Genomic DNA, 27,107 nt, shown 5'->3' on the forward strand with positions numbered 1-27,107 from the left:
CATGAGTGAAATAGAAAAAATGCATAGTTATGAAGTAAATCTAGACTAGATTTTACATTTACTTTAGAGATATCTACATGTGAATTGGTTTCTCCTACTTCATACTATATTAGCACTGATTAAATGCTGTTGTCATCAGAATGACTGATTACAACTTATCAAAAGGAAAATTTGCTGATTATCAAGCAATAGGTTGCAGAACTTTTTCTTTTTTCACATCCTAAGTTGATTTGAGAAGAGAATTGTGTATTCAGATTTGCATTCTTTACCTTAGATGATGATGGTGAATATAAATACTGTACCATAGAACCATGCAATGATGTGAAAATAAGTCTTTTATTATGTTTCTCAAATGCATCTATCCTTATTTGGTGATTAGTTGAAAAATAATTTGAAAGGTGACATTCCATTCATAAAGGCAGTTACATGTAATAAACATTTTAGAAGTTTAACGCTTGCCAAATTAGTTTTTAGGCAGGATGTTTATGAAGAAATTCTTTCTATTAATGTTCCTTATTTTTTGCAGCTAAAAGAATTTGAAGGCAAAGATACGGCTCAGCTTGTAGATCGTTACAAGTTTATGGACCTTTATCCATGTACAGCACCAGAACTTAAGTGAGTTTTATATTTTCTCAGAAATTTTTTATCAGTTTCAGAAACTTTCTGTATATTGGAAATTTAATTTTTGCACATATTTTTTGGAGTTGGGGATGGCAGAGAAGGATTAGACCAGATTAGTAACAGGAAATTAACGGACCTAGAGTATGCTGATGATGCTGCCTTTATTAGCTAAATGCCACAGTATTTGCAAAGCTTGCTTATCAAAATGCATGAAATATCACAGGAGGATGGGCTCAAGATAAATAAAAGAAAGACTGAGATGATGAGAACGTAATATGCAATGGAAGATTATGTATCATTGGGAAGGAGAAAGGATTAATGAGGTGAAGTCATGTAAATATTTAGTAACTATGATTGCTAATACTGGGTCTGTAGAATTTGAGTTTAATGAAAGACTGAAAAAAAGCAAATCAGATAATGGCTAAGTTAAGTAAAATTTGGAAATCAAATCACCTAAAATTGAATATAAAAATCAGGCTATGTATCAATTTAGTGAGATCGGTGTTACTGAATGGACGAGTCAGGGGTATGACAATGAAACAATATCCAACAGATTTTGTAGATTTGAGAACAAAGCCCTTAGAAGATTTAAATCGTAGGACAGGATTAGAAATGAAACTATAAGAGAGATTACTCAAGTGCCATATTGGATGAGATCATGACAAGGAGTAAATAGAGATGGTATGGGCATGCTTTTTGCACTCCCCAAGAGAGATTAGTTCAAACTTTTAACTAGGCTCCACAAGGCACTAGAAGAGTTGGAAGACCCAGACCTACATGGCTTAGGACTATGAAGTGTGAAGTAGGAGATGGTGAATGGAGAAGTATTGATTTTAAAGCTCAAGATAGAGACGGCTGGCGAAATGTAACTGAAGGCCTTTGCGTCAATAGGCTTAGGAGGAGATGATGATGATAATTGAAAGATCTGAATTCATATGATGTGTAGAAATTAACTATAAATAGAATAGAATTTTTGTAATTATTGAATAACTGAAAAGAATAAGTGTTTAATTGTTCCCTCAAGCAGGGAAACTGAAAAGTTATGACAGAAAGGTTTGTGGCACCCATGATTTGATGACAATACTCTAATTCTTAAGGTTAGCACATAGCATAAAATTAGAATAAGCCCACATTACACCCAAGATAACCTTATAGTCACAAATAGCTGCACAGATGCGGAAATAAAGACTTCTTGAAAAAAGAGGTGGGAGGAGTAATCAATGTAGCTGGCAACTTGAGGTGTATTGAGGAAGTTTCATCAAAAGATAGGTTATGTAATCTGTGTGCATATAGAGTATTGTATGAAATTTTTGCACTGTAAATTTTCCTTAAAACATTATTTTTTTTTATTATTACAGAGCCATTGGTTATCGAGACATCTCCACACATGCTATGATAATAAACCCAAATATTCCAAGAGGTTTATCAATTCATGACTCTCAAGAACCCTCTTATGCCCGACCAGATTTTTCGCAGATGATTCCATTCAAGCCAAAAGCCAAGTATATACCTGGAGAACACCCAGTTAAAGGTAATTATTTTTTATGAATCTTCCACAAAATTCAAATGATATATGCTTGAAGCACTAGCTTTGTGACAAGAAAAACGTGATAGCAAGAAATGTGCTGGATTTCATTTTGTCTGGGCTAGATTGTTTGCACTTAATTGTTATGTGTGTGCAATTACCATTTATTTAAAAATCCATCTCTCTTTCTTTCTTGTTATCAGTTTAGTAAGAACAAGATTATTGTATATCCTGCTGACACTGGATGATGGTTGTTCTTGATTAGTTATTGTATGTTTTTACTAAATTATGAAGATACTGTACACAATTTGGAAAGTACTGTAGATGTGATGAGCATCGGGTATTATCAGAGAATGAGATACTATCTTTCAAGAATAAAGATAGGAAAGGAAAGGATAATACCTTTAGAAAAAAGATTGGAAAGAGTTGATTCTTGTTTTGTTTTTTTCACGATTGCACATTGATCATGGCTCCTCCTCCTCCTTCCCCTTTCACACAACCTCACCCTGCTTCCCATTCCTGTATCCTCTCCACAGCCTCAGTCTCTGCCTCAAGTTCCCACTCTAGTTCTAGCTAATATGGAGCTGGATATCATGCTTTAATTTATAACGGGTCACCAATTCATAATACACAGGTTATCTCAAATATTATTGGGCGAGATATTGAAAGCATAAGCAGTATTAATAATCTGGATCACCACTTTCCTCAATCTATTAAATGAATAGAAGCAATTACCCTGAATTTTGATACTATGGAAGAGGTTTATTATGATAAAAGATTTATTGAGGAAGTAAAAAGGAAATAAATTTTAATGTGATGAGAAATCTAGCCCCTTTGGCAAAGGCCTATTTATTGAAATGTTATAGTCATATTTGGATCAAACATCTATTTCCAAAGACAGGTGAACATGTAATAGTAATTCCAGTAGCCAAGCCAAGAAAAGATCCTGGTAACCCAAACAATTATAGACCAATTTCACTGACCTGAAGATTACTGAAAAAAGGTAAACTATAGACTGAATTGATGTTTATGCTGTACAGCATTTTATTAGTCTCACAATTTGGCTCACAATCAGAACAATCTATCTTGGACTCACTTTCTCACTTATAAATTTATATATGCAGAGGTTTTGAACAAAAGAAAATCACTGTGCCATATTTTTTGACATTCAGAAGGCATATGATACTATTTGGAGGCATTCAATACTAAAATCCTTACATGATAATGATTTTTGAGGGCACCTCCCTATTTCTGTTGAAAATTTTATTGGTGGAAGAACATTTCAAACTCGTGTAGAGAATGTTTGTTCTGAAACTTACAACCTAGACTGCGGTGTAGCCCATGGTAATGTTTTAAGTGGTACTTTCTTTGCATTAGCAATTAATGACATAGTTGTTCAAATACCTCAAGGAGTGTAAAGTAGCCTATATGTGGACAACTTTGCAATATACTGCTAGTTAAACAGTCTTTGTTACCTACAAAGAATTTTAAACAACTCCATTAGAAAAATAGAACTTTGGACTGCATCTGTTGGTTTCAGACTTTCTATAGAAAAAACTCAGGCAATAATGTTTTACAGTATAAGAATATGAGATGGAAACAAAACGAAGAAATAAACCTCACATTAGGCAACACTGAAATCCAAATCCAAGATAGGGTAAAAGTTTTAGGGCTAATATTCGATACTCACTTCTATTGGAAAGCTCATGTATCTTACATCAAATCTAAATGTAATTATGCTTTAAGCCTAATGAAATGTTGTCTAATACTATATGGAGTGCAAAACGAATGTTATCAAGAATAGAGTACTGTAGCCCTATAAATGGCTCTATAAATGGCTCAGGATCTAAAGCTACTTTGAAGTCTTTAGATGCAATATACACTCAAGGCATTAGACTTTGTAGCGGGGCCTTTAAATCTTCCCCAAATATCCCAGTGATTTGTGAAAGTGGGGAACCATCCTTGTCCAGATCTTATTCACCAATTATTCAATAAGACCAAGTAGAGTATTACAATCTTCAAACACCAGAATGAACCTTACTAAACCATCCCACTTTCCTCCACCTTGTACTATAAAGAAAACAAAAATATGCTCTCATCTTTTTTATTTGTCAAAGAAATATAGCTATATTCCGAGTCACCATGAACATCATGCCTTGGAACATATCCAAAGGAAAGCACCTCATAATGCTATTTATGCTGATGGCTCAAAATCTCCAATGGGTGCTGGCTATGCTTCAGTGTCCCCCAGACAAAATTAGTTAGCTCTCATTACCCAGTGAAGCATCAGTATTTACATCAGAACTATCAACCATTATATTAGCAATTGAGATTATTAAAACAGTTGAAGATAGGATGAAACAAAAGTTTGTGACTTATACTGATTCGAGAAGTGTTATGAAAACTGTAAAGGATTACACTCATTGGTATTGGAAATTAAAAACTTTCCTGCCTCTGTTGTGGTTTTGGGTAATGAAAAAGTGGATGCTGCAGCTAAATCCTCAATTAATTTAGTAAAACAAAGTTTTGAAATAACTGTGAAAGAGTATGTAACCCACTTGAAGCAATTCATATCAACAAAATGGCAAGACCAGTGGAAAAAAGAATCTGATGGTAATAAGTTGAAAGAAATAAAGTCCATTGTTTCTCTATGGGAATCTTCGGTGCAAAAAGAAAGGGATACTGAAGTAATTCTAGCCAGATTATGCATAGGTCACACAATACTTACATGAGTATTTGATGAGCACACCTTGTGAAGCAGCACCCAGGTGCAATGAGTGACTGTAGTTTAACTAAAAACATATTCTTAGCCATTGTAAAGTTTTTAATAGAGAGAGTCTTATGTTATGGTGAGAAGAGTTTTATTGGGCCGATATCGGACTGTGGCAATTTTTGTTTCCAAGATTTCAACTTTAAAAAGAAGAAAAAATAGATTTTATAGATAAGATTTTAATTTATATTTATCATAGATTTCTACCTCATGATTTATTAATTTTTCAGTCTTTATATTGAAATAATTTTATTTTAATAATTTTTTAGCATTTATAGTATATAGATATTTCTATTCCCAAATTTAACAGGCCCAGCTCTGTAAGAGTTGAACTTGACTCATTGGGCTGATAAAATGGATTTTGAGCAAAGCAAAAAATATATTTTTTGGTGAGATGGCCATGTCGTCCTGATGGAAGGTTCCTTTAGGCAGCTTTCTGAGGGACATTTAGCTACAGTGATACTCCCAAAGAATTGACCATAGGTCTCCAGAATTCTAACTTCTGGGACGAGTATCCTTAAGAAAATTCTTAAGGATATTGCATAATATCAGGGAACGTATTTCTTGATACGACACATAGCAATCTTCACCCCGAATAGAGTTTTCGCTCCTTGTTTTAATAATAATAAAACTGATGTCATTATCCCCTCCTGCAGGTAAAGATTGGCAAGAAATAGATGAATTACCATAAGTAAGTATTATTATTTTATAATGATGGCAGTGATGTTTGGGAATTGCCTGTACTGTAATTAAATTAATATTTATTTTTCAATGTTTAATTTTACAGGAGGTGCCTTCCCCCCTCCACCAGCTGTTGCCAATCTTCTGTCTTTGTTGCCACCGCCTAACTGTTTTCGTGGTCCTTTTGTCAAGTTGGAGGCATTAGTCGACCTCTTCATGAGATTAAACTTACCTGAGCAAGGTTAGTTCTTATATTGCCCGTTTATCAAGTGAACCTTTCTATTTTGGTCCTATTTTGGATATAGTAATAATCATTTAAGAATGGTTCATCAGAGGGGAAATTAAATAGCATTTCATTTAGTTAAATAGGTAAGATACTGCTATAACTTTGATGGTGCAGTACTATACTTTGCAAAATGATGATTTTATATATTCATAAGTCTTATAGAAGTATTTGAAAATATGTCTGGAATGAGTTATTAGCTACCTTCAGAAAGGAAATAAGAGAATTGAGAATTTGTAATTTTTTAGATATGACTTACCTTTAGATCACATTGCTTATGTTTGTGAAGCGTAATCTTTTCGGTATCTAAAAATGATTCTCTCTATATCCATTTCTTCCCCATGGAATCAATGGCTGCCTGTTCCATGGGTGGATTCCATGACTGGTGGACCAGGAACTCCCCAACTCTTGGTTCTCAAAATATCTTCATTGATGGCAAGCAATAGACTCATTTTGATATTCTGTTCTTATTAAATTCATTATTTTCAGAGAGTTAATTATGGTATTTGGTTTGTTAATTTTTATTACAGTACTTTGATGCCATTATTCCTCAGGTATATATGTTTTTATCATTTTTCCTGGCTGGCTATTAGCTTCCCTCCTGTTCAGTTCGTAGGTACAATATTCAAATACTTTAATAATTCAATGGTCTCAGAAATTTTGGTTTTCTCTTGTTGTATAAGTAGACCACAGAATTATTTTTAAATGTTTTATTTTATAGTCAACACAAGTCAGGCAGTTGAATTTACAGTAGAACCTCAGTATTAAAACATCTCAAGCTGTAACAAATCGGTTTTAACCCAAAAAGTTCGAGTGAAAAATGCCCGTTCTTGAACAAATATTGGTACTTGACTAGTGAAAGACAAGGCCCGCCAAAGCGAACGCCATCATTTACACGTAGGCCGTTGTTTTAGATGAACATAAACATACGCTTTGTACCTTCTGCCTCATTTTTCGTGTTACACTGTGCTATATCTTTGTTTTTAATCCTTTTTATATCTATTTTAATTCATTAGTATTTACACATGGGTCCAAAGAAGAATAAGAGTGAAAGTGGACAAGTAAAAAGGAAAACAGTGCAAATAACTATCCAACTGAAAAAGGAAATTATTGCCAAGCATGAAAATGGAAGATAAAAACAAGTATACATGGGTAAGAGTGGCAAATGGAAGAGTAGTAGAAAGGGCATTAATGGATTATGTGTTGATAACGAAAAGAATGTTTGGAAGATTGAAAGACGTGCACGTGTTTAGGGGTATGGCTAACGGTATGTCTGATCATTTTTTGGTGGAAGGAAAATTAGTTGTAGCAAAAGAGTGGGGGAATAGAGTAGGTGGATGTAAATGGGAGCTAGTGAGGGTTGAAGAGCTAATAAAACCGGGGATAAAAAGTAAATATCAGGAAAGGTTGAAAATGGCATATGACGAAGTGAAAGTAAGAGAAACTGGTAATTTAGAGGAGGAGTGGGAGTTAGTAAAAAAAAAAATTTGTTGGGATTGCAAGTGATGTGTGTGGCAAGAAGATTGTTGGAGGCAGCATGAGGAAGGGCAGTGAATGGTGGAATGAAGGAGTGAAGGTAAAAGTGGAAGAGAAAAAGAGGGCTTTTGAAGAATTGCTGCAGAGTAATAGTATAGAGAAGTATGAAAAATATAGAGAGAAAAATGTGGAAGTAAATTGTAAGATACGTGAGGCAAAGAGGGCAGCTTACCTGAGGTGGGGTCAGGGATTGGCTCATTCATATGAAGAGAATAAGAAGAGGTTTTGGAAAGAAGTGAAGAGAGTAAGGAAGGCTGGCTCAAGAATTGAAGAGACAGTGAAAGATGGAAATGGAAGGTTGTTAAAAGGAGAGGAGGCAAGGAAAAGGTGGGCGGAATATTTTGAAAGTTTACTGAATGTTGAGGATAATAGGGAGGCAGATAATTGCTGTTGCAGGTGTTGAGGTGCCGGTGATGGGAGATGAGAATGAGAGAGAGATTACAAGAGAGGAAGTGAGGAGAGCACTAGATGAAACGAGAGTAAGAAAAGCATCTGGTATGGATGGTGTGAGAGCTGAGATGTTGAAGGAAGGGGGTGTGACTGTACTTGAATGGTTGGTGAGATTGTTTAATATGTGTTTTGTGTTATCAATGGTACCAGTAGATTGGGTTTGTGCATGTATTGTACCACTATATAAGGGTAAGGGAGATGTGCATGCGTGTTGTAATTCAAGAGGTATTAGTTTGTTGAGTGTGGTTGGAAAAGTGTATGGTAAAGTAATGATTAATAGGATCAAAGATAAAACAGAGAATGCAATCTTAGAAGTACAGGGTGGTTTTAGAAGAGGTAGGGGTTGTATGAATCAGATTTTTACAGTTAGGCAGATATGCGAAAAATATTTAGCAAAAGGTAAGGTGGTGTATGTTGCGTTTATGGATCTGGAGAAAGCGTATGATAGAGTTGATAGGGAAGCAATGTGGAATGTGATGATGTTATATGGAGTTGGTGGAAGGTTGTTGCAAGCAGTGAAAAGTTTCTACAAAGGTATTAAAACATGTGTTAGGATAAGAAATGAAGTGAGTGATTGGTTTCCGGTGAGAGTGGGGCTGAGACAGGGATGTGTGATGTCGCCGTGGTTGTTTAACTTGTATGTTGGAGTGGTGAGAGAGGTGAATGCTCGAGCGCTTGGACGAGGATTAAAACTGGTAGACAAGAATGCCCATGAATGGGAGGTAAATCAGTTGTTGTTTGCGGATGATACTCTACTGGTTGCAGACACAGAAGAGAAGCTTGGCCGATTAGTGACAGAATTTGGAAGGGTGTGTGAGAGAAGGAAGTTGAGAGTTAATGTAGGTAAGAGTAAGGTTATGAGATGTAGGAGAAGGGAAGGTGGTGCAAGGTTGAATGTCATGTTGAATGGCGAGTTACTTGAGGAGGTGGATCAGTTGAAGTACTTGGGGTCTGTTGTTGCAGCAAATGGTAGAATGGAAGCAGATGTACGTCAGGAAGTGAATGAAGGTTGCAAAGTGTTGGGGGCAGTTAAGGGAGTAGTAAAAAATAGAGGGCTGGGCATGAATGTTTAAAGAGTTCTATATGAGAAAGTGATTGTACCAACTGTGATGTATGGATCGTAGTTGTGGGGAATGAAAGTGATGGAAAGACAAATTGAATGTGTTTGAGATGAAGTGTCTAAGGAGTATGGCTAGTGTATCTCGAGTAGATATGGTTAGGAACGAAATGTTGAGGGTGAGAACGGGTGTAAGAAATGAGTTAGCAGCTAGAGTGGATATGAATGTGTTAAGGTGGTTTGGCCATGTTGAGAGAATGGAAAATGGCTGTCTGCTAAAGAAGGTGATGAATGCAAGAGTTGATGGGAGAAACAAGAGGAAGGCCAAGGTTTGGTTGGATGGATGGAGTGAAGAAAGCTCTGGGTGATAGGAGGATAGATGTGAGAGAGGCAAGAGATCGCTAGAAATAGGAATGAATGGCGAGCGATTGTGACGCAATTCCGGTAGGCCCTGCGCTTCCTCCGGTGCCTTAGATGACCGTGGAGGTAGCAGCAGTAGGGGATTCAGCATTATGAAGCTTCATCTGTGGTGGATAATGGGGGAGGGTGGGCTGTGGTACCCTAGCAGTACCAGCGGAACTCGGTTGAGTCCCTTGTCAGGCTGGGTGGAACGTAGAGAGTAGAGGTCCCCTTTTTGTTTTTGTTTCATTTGTTGATGTCAGCTACCCCCCAAAATTGGGGGAAGTGCCTTGGTATATGTATGTATGTATGAAAATGGAATGTGTGTTTCGGATATTTCGAGGTGATAGCATTAGCGAGGCATTTGTTTTGAGAAAACATGCTAGAAATCTATGTTTTGGTGAAGAAAACTACCAGTGATTTTGTATTCAAGGCTAGTAGGGGGGTTTGAAAAATTTAAGAACAGAAGTGGAATACACAGCTTAATAAGGCATGGAGAGGCAGCGAGTTCAGATAAGGAAGCAGTTGATAAATTTGCCACCGAGTTTGTTTATCTTATAACTGAAGAAGGTTATGCACCTCAACAGGTGTTCAATGCCGACAGAACTGGATTGTTTTGGAAAAAAAAGGCTGTGAGAACCTTTATTACAAAAGAAGAAAAAACATTACCAGGCCAGAAGCCAAGGAAAGATAGGCTTGTTCTTCTACTGTGCAGTAATGCAAGTGGAGATTTCAAGGTTAAGCCATTGTTAGTTTATCATGCTGATAACCCAATTGTGTTTAAAAGAACAATGGCATTCTTGTCCCTATGTGCTTATTGTTCTAGGCATGGTTGTTTACTGTGATTATTTGAATATCCCAGGGAGTTACTGCACTGTCATTGTTCAGTGGCCACTTCCCTCTAGGTAAGGGTAGAAGAGACTTTAGCTATGGTAAGGAGCTCTTCTAGGAGAAGGACACTCCAAAATCAAATCATTGTTCTCTAGTCTTGGGTAGTGCCATAGCCTGTGTACTATGGTCTTCTACTGTCTTGAGTTAGAGTTACCATGCTAGAGGGTACACTCGGGCCCACTATTCTATTTTATTTATCTTCCTCTTGTTTTGTTAAAGTTTTTATAGTTTATATAGGAAATATTTATTTCAATGCTCTTAAAATATTTTTCTTAATTACATCAATTACCTGTGGTTTCTATGTAAGGGTATCCCCCCTCCCAGAAATTACTCCTCCCTTCCTTCCCACACCGCCATCCACTTGCGCCATCATATCACAACCAAAGATGTAAGTTTTCTCATGTTAGAATGACTTCTAATGTTGTCATTTTTCTGAGAGTTTTATGTGTTATTGTAATTAATGTTTGTGTTAAAAGTACATAACTGCATCACTTTTTTATACTAATAGATCATGCTACTACTGTAGCGAATGATTCACTTCTACATTATTTTTAATGGGAAATAATAATTCAGTATTCAAACGAATTGGTATTCAACCACCTTTTCAGAACAAATTATGGTCGAATACCAAGGTATTACTGTATTTAGGATCTGTTTACTACTCTCTAACAATGAGATCTTTGCCCTCCTAATAGGAGAATGCCTAAATGGAGTCGCTCAGTTTCAATAAGGAATCTCATGTCCCTGTTGAAGCCTCATGATGGGCAAGAGGGCTCTCAAACTGGTGAATACTTTTTTCTCAAGTTACACTCTTGAGTTTCTAATTCTTTTTCTATGGCTTATGACTACTAATTCTTTCATATTTTACTGTCTGCCTACCACCTTGCTGTCCAACCTTTTTTCCCAATTTCACTGTCTAGATTTCTGAGAAGGGATACCATTGCTGGAAATGGAGTTTTTTTTTTTCTTGAAACCAATTGTGGGAGCTGTGGTGGTATTGTCAACTACCCATTAATGTTTGGACCATACTGGCACGCAGAACTATTCTCATGCTGATATTTGGCCCTCGGATTCCAAATGTGCGCCAGTTTCTTAGAGATAGGCCTCAGCATTTTGCCTGATTTCCCAGCCACTATGATTAAAGTGGAGATTATTGTATTCTTGAAATTCTCTTAGTCCCATCAAGTGGGTTGGGCATACACTTTAGCCACACTAATCATAGTGGTACCATCCCTTCAGGGCTGTGCAGGGAGTGGATATTTGGGAGTTAGCTCTTGCAGGGAGGAATTAATTCCATGAAAGGTTAGTGGTGCCTTCTGTATGATTTTAGACAGTTCATATTTTCTTTCCATTAATCTTATTTTTCCATTTTTTTTTTAATTTTTATTATTATTCCCTCTCCCCCCCATAAAAGATAATGGGTAAGCTTTATGTTTTCCATACTCCTAGATTAAATGGGGAACCCCAGACGCTGTTGACGACCTCTGCTTGTTTAGATAAGGAAAATTCAATTGACTGCATCGGCAATAAAAAGGATTCCTCCAACAATACTTCGTGGTCCACTGTGATTACTTTGGAACCTTTTGTATCCTCTTCTACAGGAACCCAAGGAACTAAAACCATTGGTTGTAAAAATGAAGAAATGAGAGTTCTATATTTTGTAGGTATTTTCTGCAATACAAATTGTGAAATATTATACAACCTTTTTGAACCTTTTTTAAAAGTTGGAAGGATAAAATTGAAACTTTCAAATGTCAAAGAGAATTTTGAATACTTTGAAATCTAAAATTGCCTTCATTAAAGTTATAAATTAAGAAGTCCATGGCCTTTGAACTTATGTAAAGCTATACAACCTGCAAAATGTTTTAACTGAAAATCCCTCTTAATGATTGAATGCCTTTTAACATGGAGTCTCCTTTCCTTGATGAAGCCTTGTGATGGGCAAGAGGGCTCTCAAATTGAGGAAAGCTTTATCCCACATCTAACTCTTTAAAGTATCTCTCATACTTTTTTATGGCTTATTACTACTTGTACCCTTCTCTTATTTTATCATCTGTCTACCACCTTGCTGTCCAACTTCTCTTCCCCTTTTCACTGCCTAGATTACGGGGAAGGGATACCATTGCTGGGATTGGAGTTTTTTTTTTTTTTTTTAAGAAATTGGGGGAGCAGTGGTAGTCTAGCCAAATACCTGATAGCGTTTCGACCATAGGAGTATCAGTACTCCCATACTGGTACTCAGAACTATTCTCATGCTGAAATTTGGCCCTCTGATTCCAAGGCTCGTGGAATTCTGTCCGGTCTGCCTGCCACTATTATTAAAATGGGGATGGTTGTATTTTTGAAATGCTACTCTAATCACAGCGGTACCATCCCTTTGAGGTAGGGTAGTGAGTGGACGTTTAGGAGTCAGCACTCGTAGGTGTCATTTGTTGAGAAGTTAATTCCATGCAAGGAATTTCAGGAAATCTTAATATTTTCTTCCCTTTTAAAGTTATTTTTTCCTTATATTTTTTTTTCATTATTATTCCCTCTTCCCTCCCCCTAAAAAAAGTAATGAGTAAACCTAATGTTCCTCATACTCTTGGATCAAATAGCAAACCTCAGATACCATTGATGCTGCCTGTTTGAATATGAAAAAAATCTGTTGACAACCTGCTAATTGAAAAGGAATGCTCTTCAAATGTACACAAAAGTGATGGAAATGAGAGTAAATTGAAGTCGTTCATATATGTGATTTACCAGTAACTTTTCATTATGAAGCATTGTTCATGACTTTTAAGCCTTATGCTAAGATTACTGAAATGGAGATGAATTTCAGGGAAGAAAATGGAAAATTAGAAGCATGGGTCTGCTTTAATAATCATGAGGAGGCTTTTAAAGCAATCTGTGAAATTTCGAAAATAAAAATTGATAATAGTGAGCACTATGTTATACTGCTCCTAGAAACCTTGACATATATATTGGCTTAGTGATTGTTATAAAAATGAATCTATGGGTTCCAAAATAAACTTAATAACATAAAGAAAGTTTAAGTCATCAACCTGGATGATTGCAGTCTCAAAAGGTGAAGAATACAATTATTGTAAATTTAGCAAACTAATACAAAAGAAAGTATGTACTATATAATGTGAAGACATTTCCAGATTTGACAAAAAGTCCATTTTCATTCAAGCCAAATCTAAAACACAGTCCTTTATTCTAAGCAACATAAAGTTGGAAGAAAATTAAATGAGAAGGTAGGTCTGGTGGGGGTTGTCGGACTCTTTATTCATAAAAGTTACTCAAATCTCAAAATGTTGAAAAGAATTAGTGTAACAAGCTTTGAATATATAGAAATAAAATTTACGCCAAAAAATAGAAGAATATCCTTTATAACAATCTACAAACCTCCTAGAACAAACACTAGTAGTTGTTTGACAGTAACGATTTAATAGTAAATGAACAATACGTGATATGAAACGTTAAATACTCTGAACGAACAAGGTAAAACGACAGTGGAGGTCCTGTAGAGAGTGGGGTTCCCCTGTTGTATGGGACTGGAAAAGCAGCCATCAAAGTAAAGTAAAGTAAGTAAAGTATATCAAATTGTATATCAGTTTTAGTCATGGAGGGTGGGTGATTTGTAACAAAGAACTATATGAATTTAGTGAGGAAGAAATCTTAGATATGTGCCCTATAGAAATTTGGAAGGTTCATAAGATTACCAGAACCACTATAATTATTTTAATATTTGAAGACCATGGTGTACCTTCTCATGTATACATTAAAAATGATAGAATTCCAGTTTTCTTTTATAAACACAAACCTTTACAGTGAGGCAATTGCTTTAAATTTGAAAATCAATTTAAAGTACCCAAAAACAAAAACACTGCAACAATTGTTCAGATCCTGAAAATGTACCCTGCATTTCTTATGCAAAGTGCACTGATTGTAACCAGAATCACAAAGCAACTAATAAGAAATGTCCTCAGTATGAAATAGAAGCAGCTGTTCAAAAACCAGATGCAGAGCATATCATCGTGGGATATGCTAGGCAACTTCTAAGCCAAACCAAAAGTTATGCCAATGCCTTAAAATCTAAAAGGAGGCAGAACATCCAGAGAAAATTACAACACCAACCAGACCAGGTAATGTAAAGCATCCTTTTGCTAATTCACTTTTTTTAAGACTATTACAGTGCCTCATAATTTAGATTCAGTGCTTCTCATAAAAAAGGCATTGCCTCCTTCCTATAAATCTACCACACCTCGGATGAGCAGCCCAAGGCTTTCATCTTGGGTAGCCTCATTTTTAGATTTAAAGGAAGAATCTTATGCTAGAGAGTTATTGAATGCATATTCCTAATAGCTCTCCATCTTTTAATCTAAAAAGAGGGAGACTATCATACTTCTCCCATCCAACAAGAAATTCAAAAATACCTTTGTTCCGTAACTGAAATACAAACCACGCTATTTACAAAGGGTATTACTTTTAGCGCAGCTGAAATGACGAGCCAATAGTTTTTAACGAGGGTTAATTACCCCCGCGCTAGTTAGCGGGGGGTGGGGAAGGGTAGCTTGCTACCTCTCCCCCCTCCACACACCGGTGACTTGCTTCACTTCACTTTTGGCTCGGCGGTGATCAGACGTGTCTGCTCATCGCCTTCGTGACAGCCTTTAATTTTCTGCTTTTTCTTTTCAGCGTGTGTGTTGGTTGGAAGTTGACCTTCAGTTTTTTTTTTTTTTTTTTTTTTTTTTTTTTTTTCTTTACTATGCGTACATGCCCTGGAGTTGCCGGCCGTCCTTGTGGGACGTTCATGTCGGACGTTAATACGGATCCACACACCCTCTGCCCTCAATGTCGGGGCCGACGGTGTGACCAGGATAACATGTGCCGTGAGTGCAGGGAGTGGTCTGCCTCCCAGTGGGAGAGGTTTGGCCGTCGGCGTAAGAAGAAGTCCAAGAGAGACCGTTCTCCTCCGGGTTTAGCCTTGAAGGAGGAATGTTCTCGGGACTCTTCTTCCGCCGCCTAAACCTCCTCCGAAGCTCCCCCTCGGCCGCCTCCTAAGGAGAGTCGTCCGAGTGGGAGCGCAGGCCCTTGTTCTGTTTCCCTACCTTCGGTGGGGGGAGAGGGCGTCGCCTCCCATAGCGAGGCGGTTCCCCCTCCTCCTCCGGGGGAGGTTATTGATAATGATAATGCCTTATCCAGTGATGATCTTTTACAGATTTGGTCGTCCCTGGGGCTTAAGGGCTTGCCCTCCAGGGTCGCTCTTATCGACCTTGTCTCATTGGGGGCCGCTGTTATGCAGTCGCCGGTGGTAGCAGAGGTAGACCCTCTGCCTATTGTCGACGTCGTGGTGACAGAGACCTCCGACGTGGCTGGGCCTTCCGCCGCAGGTGCTGTTTCTGGTGATGGTGCTCAAGGCTCTCCTCCTCCTTCCGTACATCCTTCGAAGGGGGAAGTGAGTCCTTCGGTCTCGACTGCTGCTCAGCTTCCTTCTGAGGGAAGTGTTTTGACGGAGACTCCCCTTCGGAGGACCGATGGTCCCGACGATCTCCCCCGAGGCCGCCTCCGCCGTAAGGCTCACCGCCCTCTACGCCACAAGGGCCTCCCTTCCCCTTACAGGGGGACTAAGAGACGCCTTTTTGAGTCTTCGTCCTCCGGGGGGGACTCTCCTCGTCAGCCTCAACCTACTGCTCCGCCCTCCTTGAACCTCTGCAGACCACTCACCTTCTCCTGCCAGATCTTCGCCTTCTGGAGAACTCGTCACCCGACGGGCAACGGTCCCTTCGGGGCTAAGGGAATCTTCCCTTACGCGAGCAGTGCTAGCGCACAAGCGCTCTCCTGCTCGCCAGCGCTCTCCTGCTCGCCAGCGATCACCTGTTCGTCAGCGATCTCCTGCTCGCCAGCGCTCTCCTGCTCGCCAAGACTCTCCTGCTCGCCGACGCTCACCTGCTCGTCGGCTCTCTCCTGATGTTCGCCCCCCTCGCCAGCGCTCTCCTGCTCGTCAGCTCTCTTCCGAGCGTCAGCGCTCATTTGAGGACCATCGCCCTGCAGTCTCTGACCACCCTTTAGTTCCTGCTGAACTCCCTGCTCACCATCTGCCTGGTCCTGTGGCTACGCAACATCGTGCTGCGCGTGTGTCAGAAGCACATGTTCGCCAACGCGCCAGAGATCTTCCCGTTCCTGCTCGTGAACGCGCCGCACCACCTGTCCTCTCACAGGACACGCGTCGACCTTCTGCTCGCCAGCGATCACCAGCTCGCCAGCGATCACCTACGCGCCAGCGATTACCTCCTCGCCAGCGTTCACCTGCTTGCCAGCGCGCACAGGCGATCTTAGTATCGCCTATTCAACAGCGACAACTAGCGCGCCGACGTTCGTCAACGCTCCTGAAGGAACATGGTTCGCCAGCTTCTAGCTCGCCATCGCGCGATCGCCCGCCTGCACATGCCGCTCGCCATCGCTCGCCATTGCACGATCGCCCTCCTGCGCATGCTGCTCGCCATCGCACGACCCTGCACAATCGCCCGCTTACGCATGCTGCTCCTCATCGCACAACCCTGAACGATCGCCCTCCTGCGGATGCTGATCACCATCGCACCCCATCACGCGATCATTCACCTGCGCATGCTGCTCGCCATCGCACGACCCTGAACGATCGCCCGCTTACGCATGCTGCTCCTCATCGCACAACCCTGAACGATCGCCCTCCTGCGGATGCTGATCACCATCGCACCCTATCACGCGATCATTCACCTGCGCATGCTGCTCGCCATCGCACAACCCTGCACGATCGCCCGCTTACGCATGCTGCTCCTCATCGCACAACCCTGAACGATCGCCCTCCTGCGGATGCTGCTCACCATCGCACACCAGTGCGTCGACATACCACATCGCGCCATCGCCAAATTGAGCGACTGCACTCACCAGCTCGTCATCGATCGCCTGTGGATCTACATCGCCAGCGATCTTCCTCACCTACGCGGCAGCACGATCCCTCGCCGTCGCGCCAACGCTTGCGTTCGTCGCCTCGGACACGTGTTCATTTACCTGCCCACCCTCGCGCCCACTCGCCTGCGCGCCCGCGCGACCACTCGCCTGCGCGCCCGCGCGACCGCTCGCCTGCGCGCCCGCGCGACCGCTCGCCTGTGCGCCCGCGCGATCGCTCGCCCGCGCGACCATTCGCCCTCGCGCGACCATCGTTCGTGGCGAATTCCACAGCCGGTGGTAGCAGCAGGGACGCGTGCTCCTAGACGGCACTCGGGATCACCTCCATCCAAGCACAGGTTGGTAGTGCAGGACGAAGACAGGTCAGTACAGCATTCTTCCCCACCTTCTTTTCAGGCAGGTACCGTCGTGTCCACTCCAAAGGATCGCCCGATCCCTTTCTCTTTAGCGAGGATTTCGGACTCTGTGTCCTTGGAGCAGCAGACTTGGTTTGGTCCGCTGGCACGGGCGTTAGTGAGGGTTATGAAACCAGCACTCGCCGGCCAGGGTAACAAACCAGCGGCTGTCTCTCCTACGCTGAAGAGAAAGAGAGGAGTGGACTTCGTGGTGACTTCCCCTAGGGCGAAGTTGGTTCCCAAGAGGTCGGTCTCGAAGGTCCCTTCTCCTGCATGAGTACTCTCTCCTTCTCCCGTGGACGAGGCCTTTCCGTCCTCAGGTGAGTCCAGTGGGGCGGTAGTCTTCCCCTCGGCACCAGGGGGGGAGACTTCGCTTCAGGCAGGAGAATCGTCTCGTGAGGAAGGGGTCCCTCGAACCTCGTTGTTGGGATCCTGTATCCCTCCCAGGAGGGAACCCAAGGATTCCAAGACCGTCCCTAAATCCTCTGCAAGGATTCGTCAGGAACCCACGACTACCCAGGGGAATGTCCACGTATCACCCCAGGAAGAGATTCCTGGGGCAGGAGACTTAGCTGCCAGCCCGCAGGGAGGAGAACAGCAAGAGTCCGAACATGCCTTCTGGCAGGTCCTAAGGCTGATAAGGACACTTAACAGACTTACGGATCCAGTCATCGCCCCCCGTGAAGGCAAAGACACGATTCTGGATGAAGTGTTTGACGTTCGTAAGGCCCCTAAGACCAGTGCAGCTCTGCCCTGGTCTCGGGGGCTGAAGAGTGCCAGAGCTAGGGCCAACGCTCAGCTCGCACTTCTTGCCTCCTCCAGTCGTTCCACTGCCGGGAACAAGCTTATCCCTCCTCCTCGCCTTCAGCAGAGGAGGTATTTCGAGATCCTGGGTGAGCACAACCTCGCTCTTCCTCTCCATCACTCTGTGGAGGAGCTGGCAAAGGGAGTTCCCCTGGAGAAACTCTCTGCCCGGCAGGTGTCGTTCTCGGCGGCAGAGATCCTTAACCACGAGAAGGTCGCTAAGTGTGCCATGCAGGCCACTTCGTGGCTGGACTTCTGGCTAGGATCTCTGGGCATCCTATTGCGATCGGAGGACTTGTCCAAGGAGACCAATAGGAAGGCCCTAGAGACCTTCTTGCTCTCGGGCACCCGCTCCATCGAGTTTTTGGCGCACCAGGTTACCACCCTGTGGGCCAACTCGGTGTTGAAGCGTCGCGATGCTGTGTCCGAGAGATTCCATCCGAAGGTCCCCGCCGTAGATGTGTGTAGGCTCCGACATGCTTCCCTTCTGGGGGAGAGCCTGTTTGAGCCTCAAGACTTGGAGCGAACGGCTGAGAGGTGGAGGAAATCCAGCACGGACTCCCTCCTCCACAGGGCCCTTACAACTCGGCCCTATAAGCCTCCAGCCCCGCCACAACAGCAGCAACAGCCTCGTAAGGCTCCCAAACAGGCACCGGCAGCTAAGAAAGTGGTGTCTAAGCCCCAGCCCTTTCCAGCCAAGGTCAAGAGGGGCGGTAAGTCCTCCAGGGGTGGCGGCCGCGGCCGCAAGCCCTAGGGGTGGCAGTCCCCCTGCGTGTCCACCTGTGGGGGGATGCCTTCAGCGTTGCGTCCGCAGGTGGCAGCAACACGGGGCCGATGCTTGGACGGTCTCAGTGATCGGCCAAGGTTATCGCGTCCCGTTCACGTCATCTCAACCTCCCCTGACAGCGAATCCAGTGTCGTTGAGCTCCTATGCCATGGGATCGGCAAAGGGGCTGGCCCTTCAGGCTGAAGTCGAGACCATGTTCGAGAAGGGTGCTCTCCAGGAGGTCGTGGACGGCTCCCCAGGCTTCTTCAGTCGACTCTTTCTTGTAAAGAAGGCTACTGGAGGCTGGAGACCCGTCATCGATCTCTCAGCTCTGAACAGGTTTGTCAAACAAACCCGGTTCAGCATGGAGACAGCAGACACGGTCAGACTTGCGGTGAGACCACAAGACTTCATGTGTACACTGGATCTAAAGGACGCGTACTTCCAGATCCCAATCCATCCGTCTTCCAGGAAGTACCTGAGATTCTGCCTAGACAACAAGATCTACCAGTTCAAGGTGCTGTGTTTCGGTCTCTCCACAGCTCCTCAGGTGTTCACCAGAGTGTTCACCCTGATTTCATCTTGGGCGCACAGGAACGGCATTCGTCTCCTTTGATACCTAGACGATTGGCTGATCCTAGCAGACTCGGAGTCGACCCTTCTTCGGCACCGAGACAGGCTTCTGGATCTTTGCCAGGATCTGGGGATCGTGGTAAACCTCGAGAAGTCCTCTCTGCAGCCATCCCAACGACTGGTTTATCTAGGCATGCTAATAGACACCAATCTCCACAAAGCCTTTCCATCAGACGACCGGATAGCAAGGCTGAGGAGGGTGGCGGAGCCTTTCCTCAGGCGAAAAGAACTCCCCGCCCAATCGTGGTTGCGTCTCTTAGGCCACCTATCCTCCCTGGCCCGTCTGGTTCCAAACAGCCGCCTTAGGATGAGATCCCTTCAATGGCGGCTCAAGTCCCGGTGGAATCAAGGATCCGATTCCCCGGACATTCTGATCCCAATGGGGTCTCTGGAACAGACGGACTTGCGGTGGTGGCTGGCCGACGAGAACCTGCGGAAGGGAGTGAGTCTTCTCGTCCTCCCCCCGGAATTGACTCTGTTTTCGGACGCGTCAAAAGAAGGGTGGGGGGCGCACGTTCTGAACCAGAGGGCCTCAGGCCTTTGGTCAGAATCAGAGAAGTGCCTACACATCAACCTGCTAGAATTGAAGGCCGTCTTTCTGGCTCTTCAGCAGTTCCAACGGTCCCTGGCGGGTCACTCCGTTGTGGTGATGAGCGACAACACCACGGTAGTGGCTTATATCAACAAGCAGGGAGGCACTTTTTCGCAACAGCTATCCCATCTTGCAGTAGAGACTCTGAGGTGGACCGAAACCCACTCGATAACACTATCAGCTTGCTTCATTCCTGGCAAGAGGAATGTGCTCGCCGACAGTCTGAGCAGGGCTTCGCAGATAGTGAGTACCGAGTGGTCTTTGGATCCTCAGATAGCCAACAAAGTCCTGACTTTGTGGGGTTCCCCGACAGTGGACTTGTTCGCGACAGCCTTGAACTTCAAGCTGCCCCTGTACTGCTCACCAGTCCCGGACCCCAAGGCACTCTGGCAAGATGCTTTCCAGCAACGGTGGGACAACATCGACGTGTACGCCTTCCCACCATTCTGTCTGATGAGAAGGGTGCTCAACAGGACCAGACTATCGGTCAACTGTTCCATGACTCTAGTAGCTCCGCTATGGCATCACGCGGAATGGTTTCCGGACCTTCTGCAACTCCTGACGGAACTCCCAAGGGAGCTTCCTCCACGACACGAGCTTCTCAGACAACCCCACTCCGGTGTCCCTCACAGGGCCGTAGCCTCGCTTCGGCTTCACGCCTGGAGACTATCCAGCGTCTCCTCGCGGAGAGAGGCTTTTCGCAACAGGTTGCGGAGAGAATGTCTCGGCACCTGCGAAGGTCCTCTGAGGGAGTCTACCAAGCGAAGTGGAGAGTCTTTTGTGGTTGGTGTCGTGGAAGGGGTATCTCTCCACTCGATGCCACTATTCCAGCAATAGCGGACTTCCTCGTGTATCTGCGAGAAGAAATGCGCCTTTCTGTCTCGGCGGTGAAAGGCTATCGCTCAGCCTTAAGCTTGGCCTTCAGATTGAAGGGCGTGGATATTTCTTCGTCGCTGGAACTCTCTTTACTCATACGTAGCTATGAGCTTACCTGCCCCCAGTTGGAAGTGAGACCCCCTCCTTGGAACGTGGTTCGAGTCCTCAGGTCGCTCAAGAGACCTCCCTTCGAGCCATTACGCCAGGCCTCTGATCGCCACCTGTCTTGGAAGACGGCTTTCCTACTCGCCTTGGCCTCGGCCAAGTGAGTTAGTGAACTTCATGGTCTCTCGTACGACATCGCCCATTCAAGGGGATGGGGGGAGGTAACGTTCAGGTTCGTCCCTGAGTTTGTGGCCAAGACTCAGAATCCTGGAGTGCCGGATACTCGGTTCGACTCTTTCAGGATCGCGAGTCTCCGTTCTGTAACAAACGACCCAGACCAGCTGCTACTATGCCCAGTGAGGTGTCTGAGGTACTACTTGAAGAGAACGGCTGCAGTCCGTCCTCATGTGCGAGCTTTGTTTGTGAGCACAGGCAGGACAAAGAGGAGGGTCACCAGGAACACCATCTCAGCTTGGATTCAAAGAGTTATCCACCATGCCCTGAATCCTGACCCTCCTCCATCACGTCGCCCTCGGGCCCACGATGTCAGGGGTATTGCTACATCCCTGGCCTTCAAGAGAAACTTCTCTGTGACGCAGGTACTTCGAGCTGGGGTCTGGAAGCGTCAAACGACCTTCACAGCCCACTACCTGCAAGACGTGACCCACAGGAGCCTCGATACGTTCTCTATCGGCCCTGTGGTGGCTGCACAACAGCTGGTCTAACCTCAGGCTCCTTTTTGGACAAGTAGCAGTAGGTTGAGGGCGTTGTTACCCGGTCTTAGTCTGTGTGAATGAAAGAGTATGTCTGACCCTTACTTCTTTCTTCATTCTCTCCTCTCTTGGGGAAGCAGCATCCTGGTCCTCGCATAGCTGACCTCGACCTCTGCAGGTAACCCATGCTTCTTTGTGCTCCTAGTATTAAGCTTAATACTGTTGCGTCTCCCATACCCTGACGAGGTGGTATGGGGAACGTCCTATCCTAGAATTCCTATCTGAAGGTCTCAAGGTCAACTTCATAGGACGAGTCACACTCTCCTCCTCACACTGCTTATGTAGGCCACTCGTTCCTAGCGATGCTAGGAACCTGTGAGGTACAGGGGCTCCCTCTCTCTAGTGCTGCTCACTTAGGGATCGAGCCCCCGGGCAAGCCGAAGTCAGTAAGGCTGGGGACTTTCCACCCTTCCTAAGGGGTAAGTCACCCTTTGTAAATAGCGTGGTTTGTATTTCGGTTACGGAACAAATGACAAATTTGAAGATAATTTGTATTTTTCCTAACCATACAAACCTTAGCTATTTACACATATGTGCCTGCCATCCCTGACCCCCAAGTCAAGTCCTACCTCTAAGTGAAGTGAAGCAAGTCACGTGATTCCCCTGAGGACGGGAAGTACTCGTCCGACAGGGAAGGAGAAAAAGTCTGGGGGGTGAAGGAGTGGAGGGGGGAGGGGTAGCAAGCTACCCTTCCCCACCCCCCGCTAACTAGCGCGGGGGTAATTAACCCTCGTTAAAAACTATTGGCTCGTCATTTCAGCTGCGCTAAAAGTAATACCCTTTGTAAATAGCTAAGGTTTGTATGGTTAGGAAAAATACAAATTATCTTCGAATTTGTCATATTGCAAATAGGTACGATATTCTATCTGAAAAAGATGATGAACATTAAAAAGATTTGAATATATCCTAATCCTGCTAAGAAAAATATCAAACTAAGCTTTGCAAAACCTACTTTTTCAAAGAGAGTATCAGAGACTCCCATCGATTCAAAAAATTCTGATAGGAAGACTTATTTTTAGGAATCTTCCAAAAAGTAAACCTTTTATTTTCTTTTCAATATTACAGTGGAACTATCAAAGTCTGAGGACTAAATATGAAGAGCTGAAGCTCCTATTTCATGACCACCACTCATCTGTAGTTGTATGTCTACAAGAAACAATTCTTGATATTTATACTCCATGCCCTAGAGAATTCTGTACATTAATTATAGAACACCATGTAATCCTCAGGGAAGAAGTCATGACGGATGGCTCATGTTCCCGAAAAACATTTAAATGTACAACCTACTCTACAAGCAGTAGCAGTAAGAATAGATCTAAATAGAAATTATACCATATGTTCATTATATTTACCCCCTAATGACTAATTCATATGATGCTGAGGCTGAGGTGTTAAACCAACTCCCTCAACCTTTTTATTTTCTGGGTGATATGAACAGCAGACATCCATTATTGGGAGATTTTTTTTAGCAGGGAAATCTGTTAGCATCATTAATAGAAACTGAAGATAATGGGATTCTAACCACAGGTATCCCACTCACTTCCATATCTAGACTGGTAGTTTGTCATGCATTGATCTTTCAATAGTAAGCTCTAATTGTCTGGCTGACTTTCAATAGAGAACGTTGGATGACTGGTATACAAGTGATCATATGCCAATAATAATTACAACTAACAATGGTCCATATGAATACAGATCACCTTGATGGTGCTTGGATAGAATCAACGGGCAAAAAATTCAAAGAACTACTATAAACAAAGTAGAAGGATATGCAGACAAATTCAAAAATATTAGTGGTGTTATTGGTTTACTAAATGGAACTTTTCACACAGCTTTAGTGCATTCCATTCCAAAAATAACAGGTCTGTTCCGTCGACGACTAGTTCCTTGGTGGTCACCAGAAATTCATGTACTTCACAGATCTACTGGAATTGCATTAATAAGGTGCCGATGATTTAAGTATACAAAAAGCAAAACTTGCTGTTAATTTCTGTCATATTTCGGTAGTACATCCAGACTTGGATATGTACATCAAAGGCCAATGGATCCCATATGTAAGTGAAGCTAGACTTTTAGGGTTGATATTTGACTGTAGACTATCATGGGCTCCTCACATGAAAGCCTTAAAAGTAAAATGTCTTGAGGCTCTGAATCTTTTAAAGGTTTTGTCCCATATATCATGGCGGACAAACTGTAAAACTATTTTAAAGTTGTGTGGGGCCTTAATATTGTTAAAAATTAGGTACAGGTGTGAAATATACTACTCAGCAACCCCAAGCCAATTAATAATTTTAGATTTTATACACCATACTGATATCAAATTGGCCTCAGGAGCTTTTAGAACTTCACCTATCCCAAGATTCCTTGTTGACTCAAGAGAATTACCTTTAGACCTTTATCAAAGGTCCTCTATTGCTTGGTGTTGGTTTAGGTTGCAAAGATTTCCTGATTTTTTTAGCCTTTCAGACTGCAACCCTTGTAGGGCATTGGAGACATTTTGAGTTGCACCCAAAATCTCAACCTTATGTTTTTTTTTTAGTAAAACAATTAATAAACAGTCTTGATATAGCTATAAATAAAGTTCTTCCATTTAGAATATTATCAACCCCTCCATGGAAATTACCAGAGATATCTTTCTGTAAATATTATATTGGTTTATAAAAGAACATGACTCACTTAGAAGCCAGGTCTTTTTATGGAACATGTTGAAGAACATAGGGAATTGACTTTTATATTTACCGATGGCTCCAAATCTGATGCTAGTGCTGGATTTGGAGTATATAGTAGTGCATTTAATTGTACAGATACACTTCCCCTTGTATCTTCTGTATTTTCTACCAAACTATATGGCATACTAACTGCTGTTGAAGAAATAGTGTTAAATGAGGAAGGCAATTTTACCATTTTAAGTGATGCAAGAAGTGTCCCACAATCTTTATTAGTTTTTAATTCCAGCAACCCTTTAATTTTAAAGATTTTAGATTGGCTTTATTATTGGGCTGAGAGATTTAACAGTTCAATTTTGCTGGGTTCCAGCAGATGTAGGTGTGCCTGGAAATAAGGAGGTAGCTTTACTGGCCTGGAAATAAGAAGGTAGCTTTACTGGAAAAGACTGCAGCAGCTGAATTGCTACCAAGATGATATCCCATCCTCTGCAATTATTTTTTACCAAACAGTAAGAGTTTGTTTTATAATAATTGGCAAGAAAATTGGGATATGTTAGATGGATATAAGAAATAACGAATGTTATATCTCCTTAGAGGTAAAACATGGTGCCCTGAAAGTGGAAGACTACTCTGTTGTCTTTATATCGGTCATACTCAGTTGATACACAAGTGTTTGATGACTGGCCAACACCAGCCTTATTGTGACGACTGTGTGGTACCCTTGACACTGAGACATTTATTGACTGAATGCCCCACTTTTAATATCTTCTTGGAGCAAGGATGGCAGATTTATCCTGACCACGATTCTTGGGCAGGATGTGTTGTACTATGCCTGTGGTGTTTTTAGATCTATTTGAGGAGTAGGACTTCTGAAAGCTATTTAACTTTAGACATCTGTGCTTTTATGACTTTTAATCAAATTTCAGTTTATTCTTCACAGTACAGTATTTATAACAAATAACATTGTCATCAATGACCTTTGATGTCAGGAGTCCAAACAACTCAAAATCAAGCATTCATAGAAATAATGTTTATGAAGCTACTAATGCTGTAGAAGCTTTTTGCAAAGAACATTCACCATTGATTTATTGGTTAGAGAATGAATGTGCCAGACGTAAGAGTTTATGTATCATTGCGTTAATTAATACAATTTATTTCAGGTGGCCAGTGGTCAACTAGTGGTGGTCATGATGTGAGACTATTTGAACTTTCAAAATCAGTTCATTGGGTTGTTGATCCCAGTGGAGACCGCAAGAGAAAGTTAATCCCTGGTGATGATTCAGATGATGAGGATGGGAATAAACCTCTTCTTACCAGTGATATTTATAGGGCTCGCCAACAAAAGAAAATGAAGTAAAATAGTGAATAAGTTACCTGATTAGTCTAAGGATAAAGTTCAGTATTTGTGCAAGATGATAATTGTATAGTGTTTTTATTTTCTAACCATTAGAAATTTATAAAATGCCACACATTTTCATTATTCTAATGAATAGATTAGTTATTGAATGTATAGTCATATTTTTATGTAAAAGACAATGGCTCACAGTGTTATTCTACCCTTGTTATATTCTTTTATATTATCAAGTATACAGCATTTGAAAATAATGCATTCTGAAGTTCGACCCCAGTTTTTTATGTAGAAAGTTATGGAATATGGTACTGTATTTAATCATATTTGTTTCCTGCATGATACAATCGGAAAAATAATGCTTAACAGATATCTTGATCATTTCTTATTTGGCAGTTTTTTTTTTTGTTATATGTCATTTGGTTATGTTTCATAATGCATTACTTATTCTCTGTACTATAGTTTGATAAATGTGTAAGAAAATTTTTATATCCTGCAAAGCCTCACATATTTTATACTGTATCCTTATATTTGTAGGTCAAGCCAAACTTTCTGTATTTTAAAAAAAAGGTTAGCTTACATTTTGATGTAGTTAATGTATACCTGAATTGTGCAATTAATACAAAGGCAAACAAACCATATATATTTTAAATTGATATAAAGACTTCTATCATCCTTTGTATCAAATATGCTGAAATAAAACATTTTATAATTGTAAGTTTTTTCATACCAGTCAGACCAAGAAAAGGATAGAACACCAAATAAAGTTTAGGTAATGTCAAAGTAAAATAGAGACAAAAGAGTTAAATATGAACCTACTTTTTAATCTGAAATATGGCAGTAGCTTCAGGAATTGACTATATAGGATGGCATTAGGTGTAACCGAAATGAAAGTAATGTACAGCTATAAAAGTAATGTTGACTACAGAAGCAGTTATAGAAAGCTAATGGTCCAAAATTTTAATTCAATTATGACAAACCCCCATTGCTAAGTTATTTTAGA

General features: G+C 42.0%; 1 protein-coding gene across 1 annotated transcript in view; it reads left to right on the forward strand.

Moving 5' to 3' along the window:
• Window positions 1-26,818, forward strand: part of su(f) (cleavage stimulation factor subunit su(f)) — a 209,464-nt gene extending 182,646 nt beyond the window's left edge. The window contains exons 10-13 of the mRNA XM_068378551.1: window positions 527-615; window positions 1,980-2,152; window positions 5,704-5,838; window positions 25,917-26,818. Coding sequence (XP_068234652.1) covers window positions 527-615; window positions 1,980-2,152; window positions 5,704-5,838; window positions 25,917-26,113 — 594 coding nt within the window. The 3' untranslated portion in view covers window positions 26,114-26,818. The remainder of the gene's footprint in view (window positions 1-526; window positions 616-1,979; window positions 2,153-5,703; window positions 5,839-25,916) is intronic.
• The last annotated feature ends 289 nt before the right edge of the window (window positions 26,819-27,107 follow it).

Source organism: Palaemon carinicauda, chromosome 8, assembly GCF_036898095.1.
Source record: "Palaemon carinicauda isolate YSFRI2023 chromosome 8, ASM3689809v2, whole genome shotgun sequence".
Taxonomy (NCBI): Eukaryota; Metazoa; Arthropoda; class Malacostraca; order Decapoda; family Palaemonidae; genus Palaemon; species Palaemon carinicauda.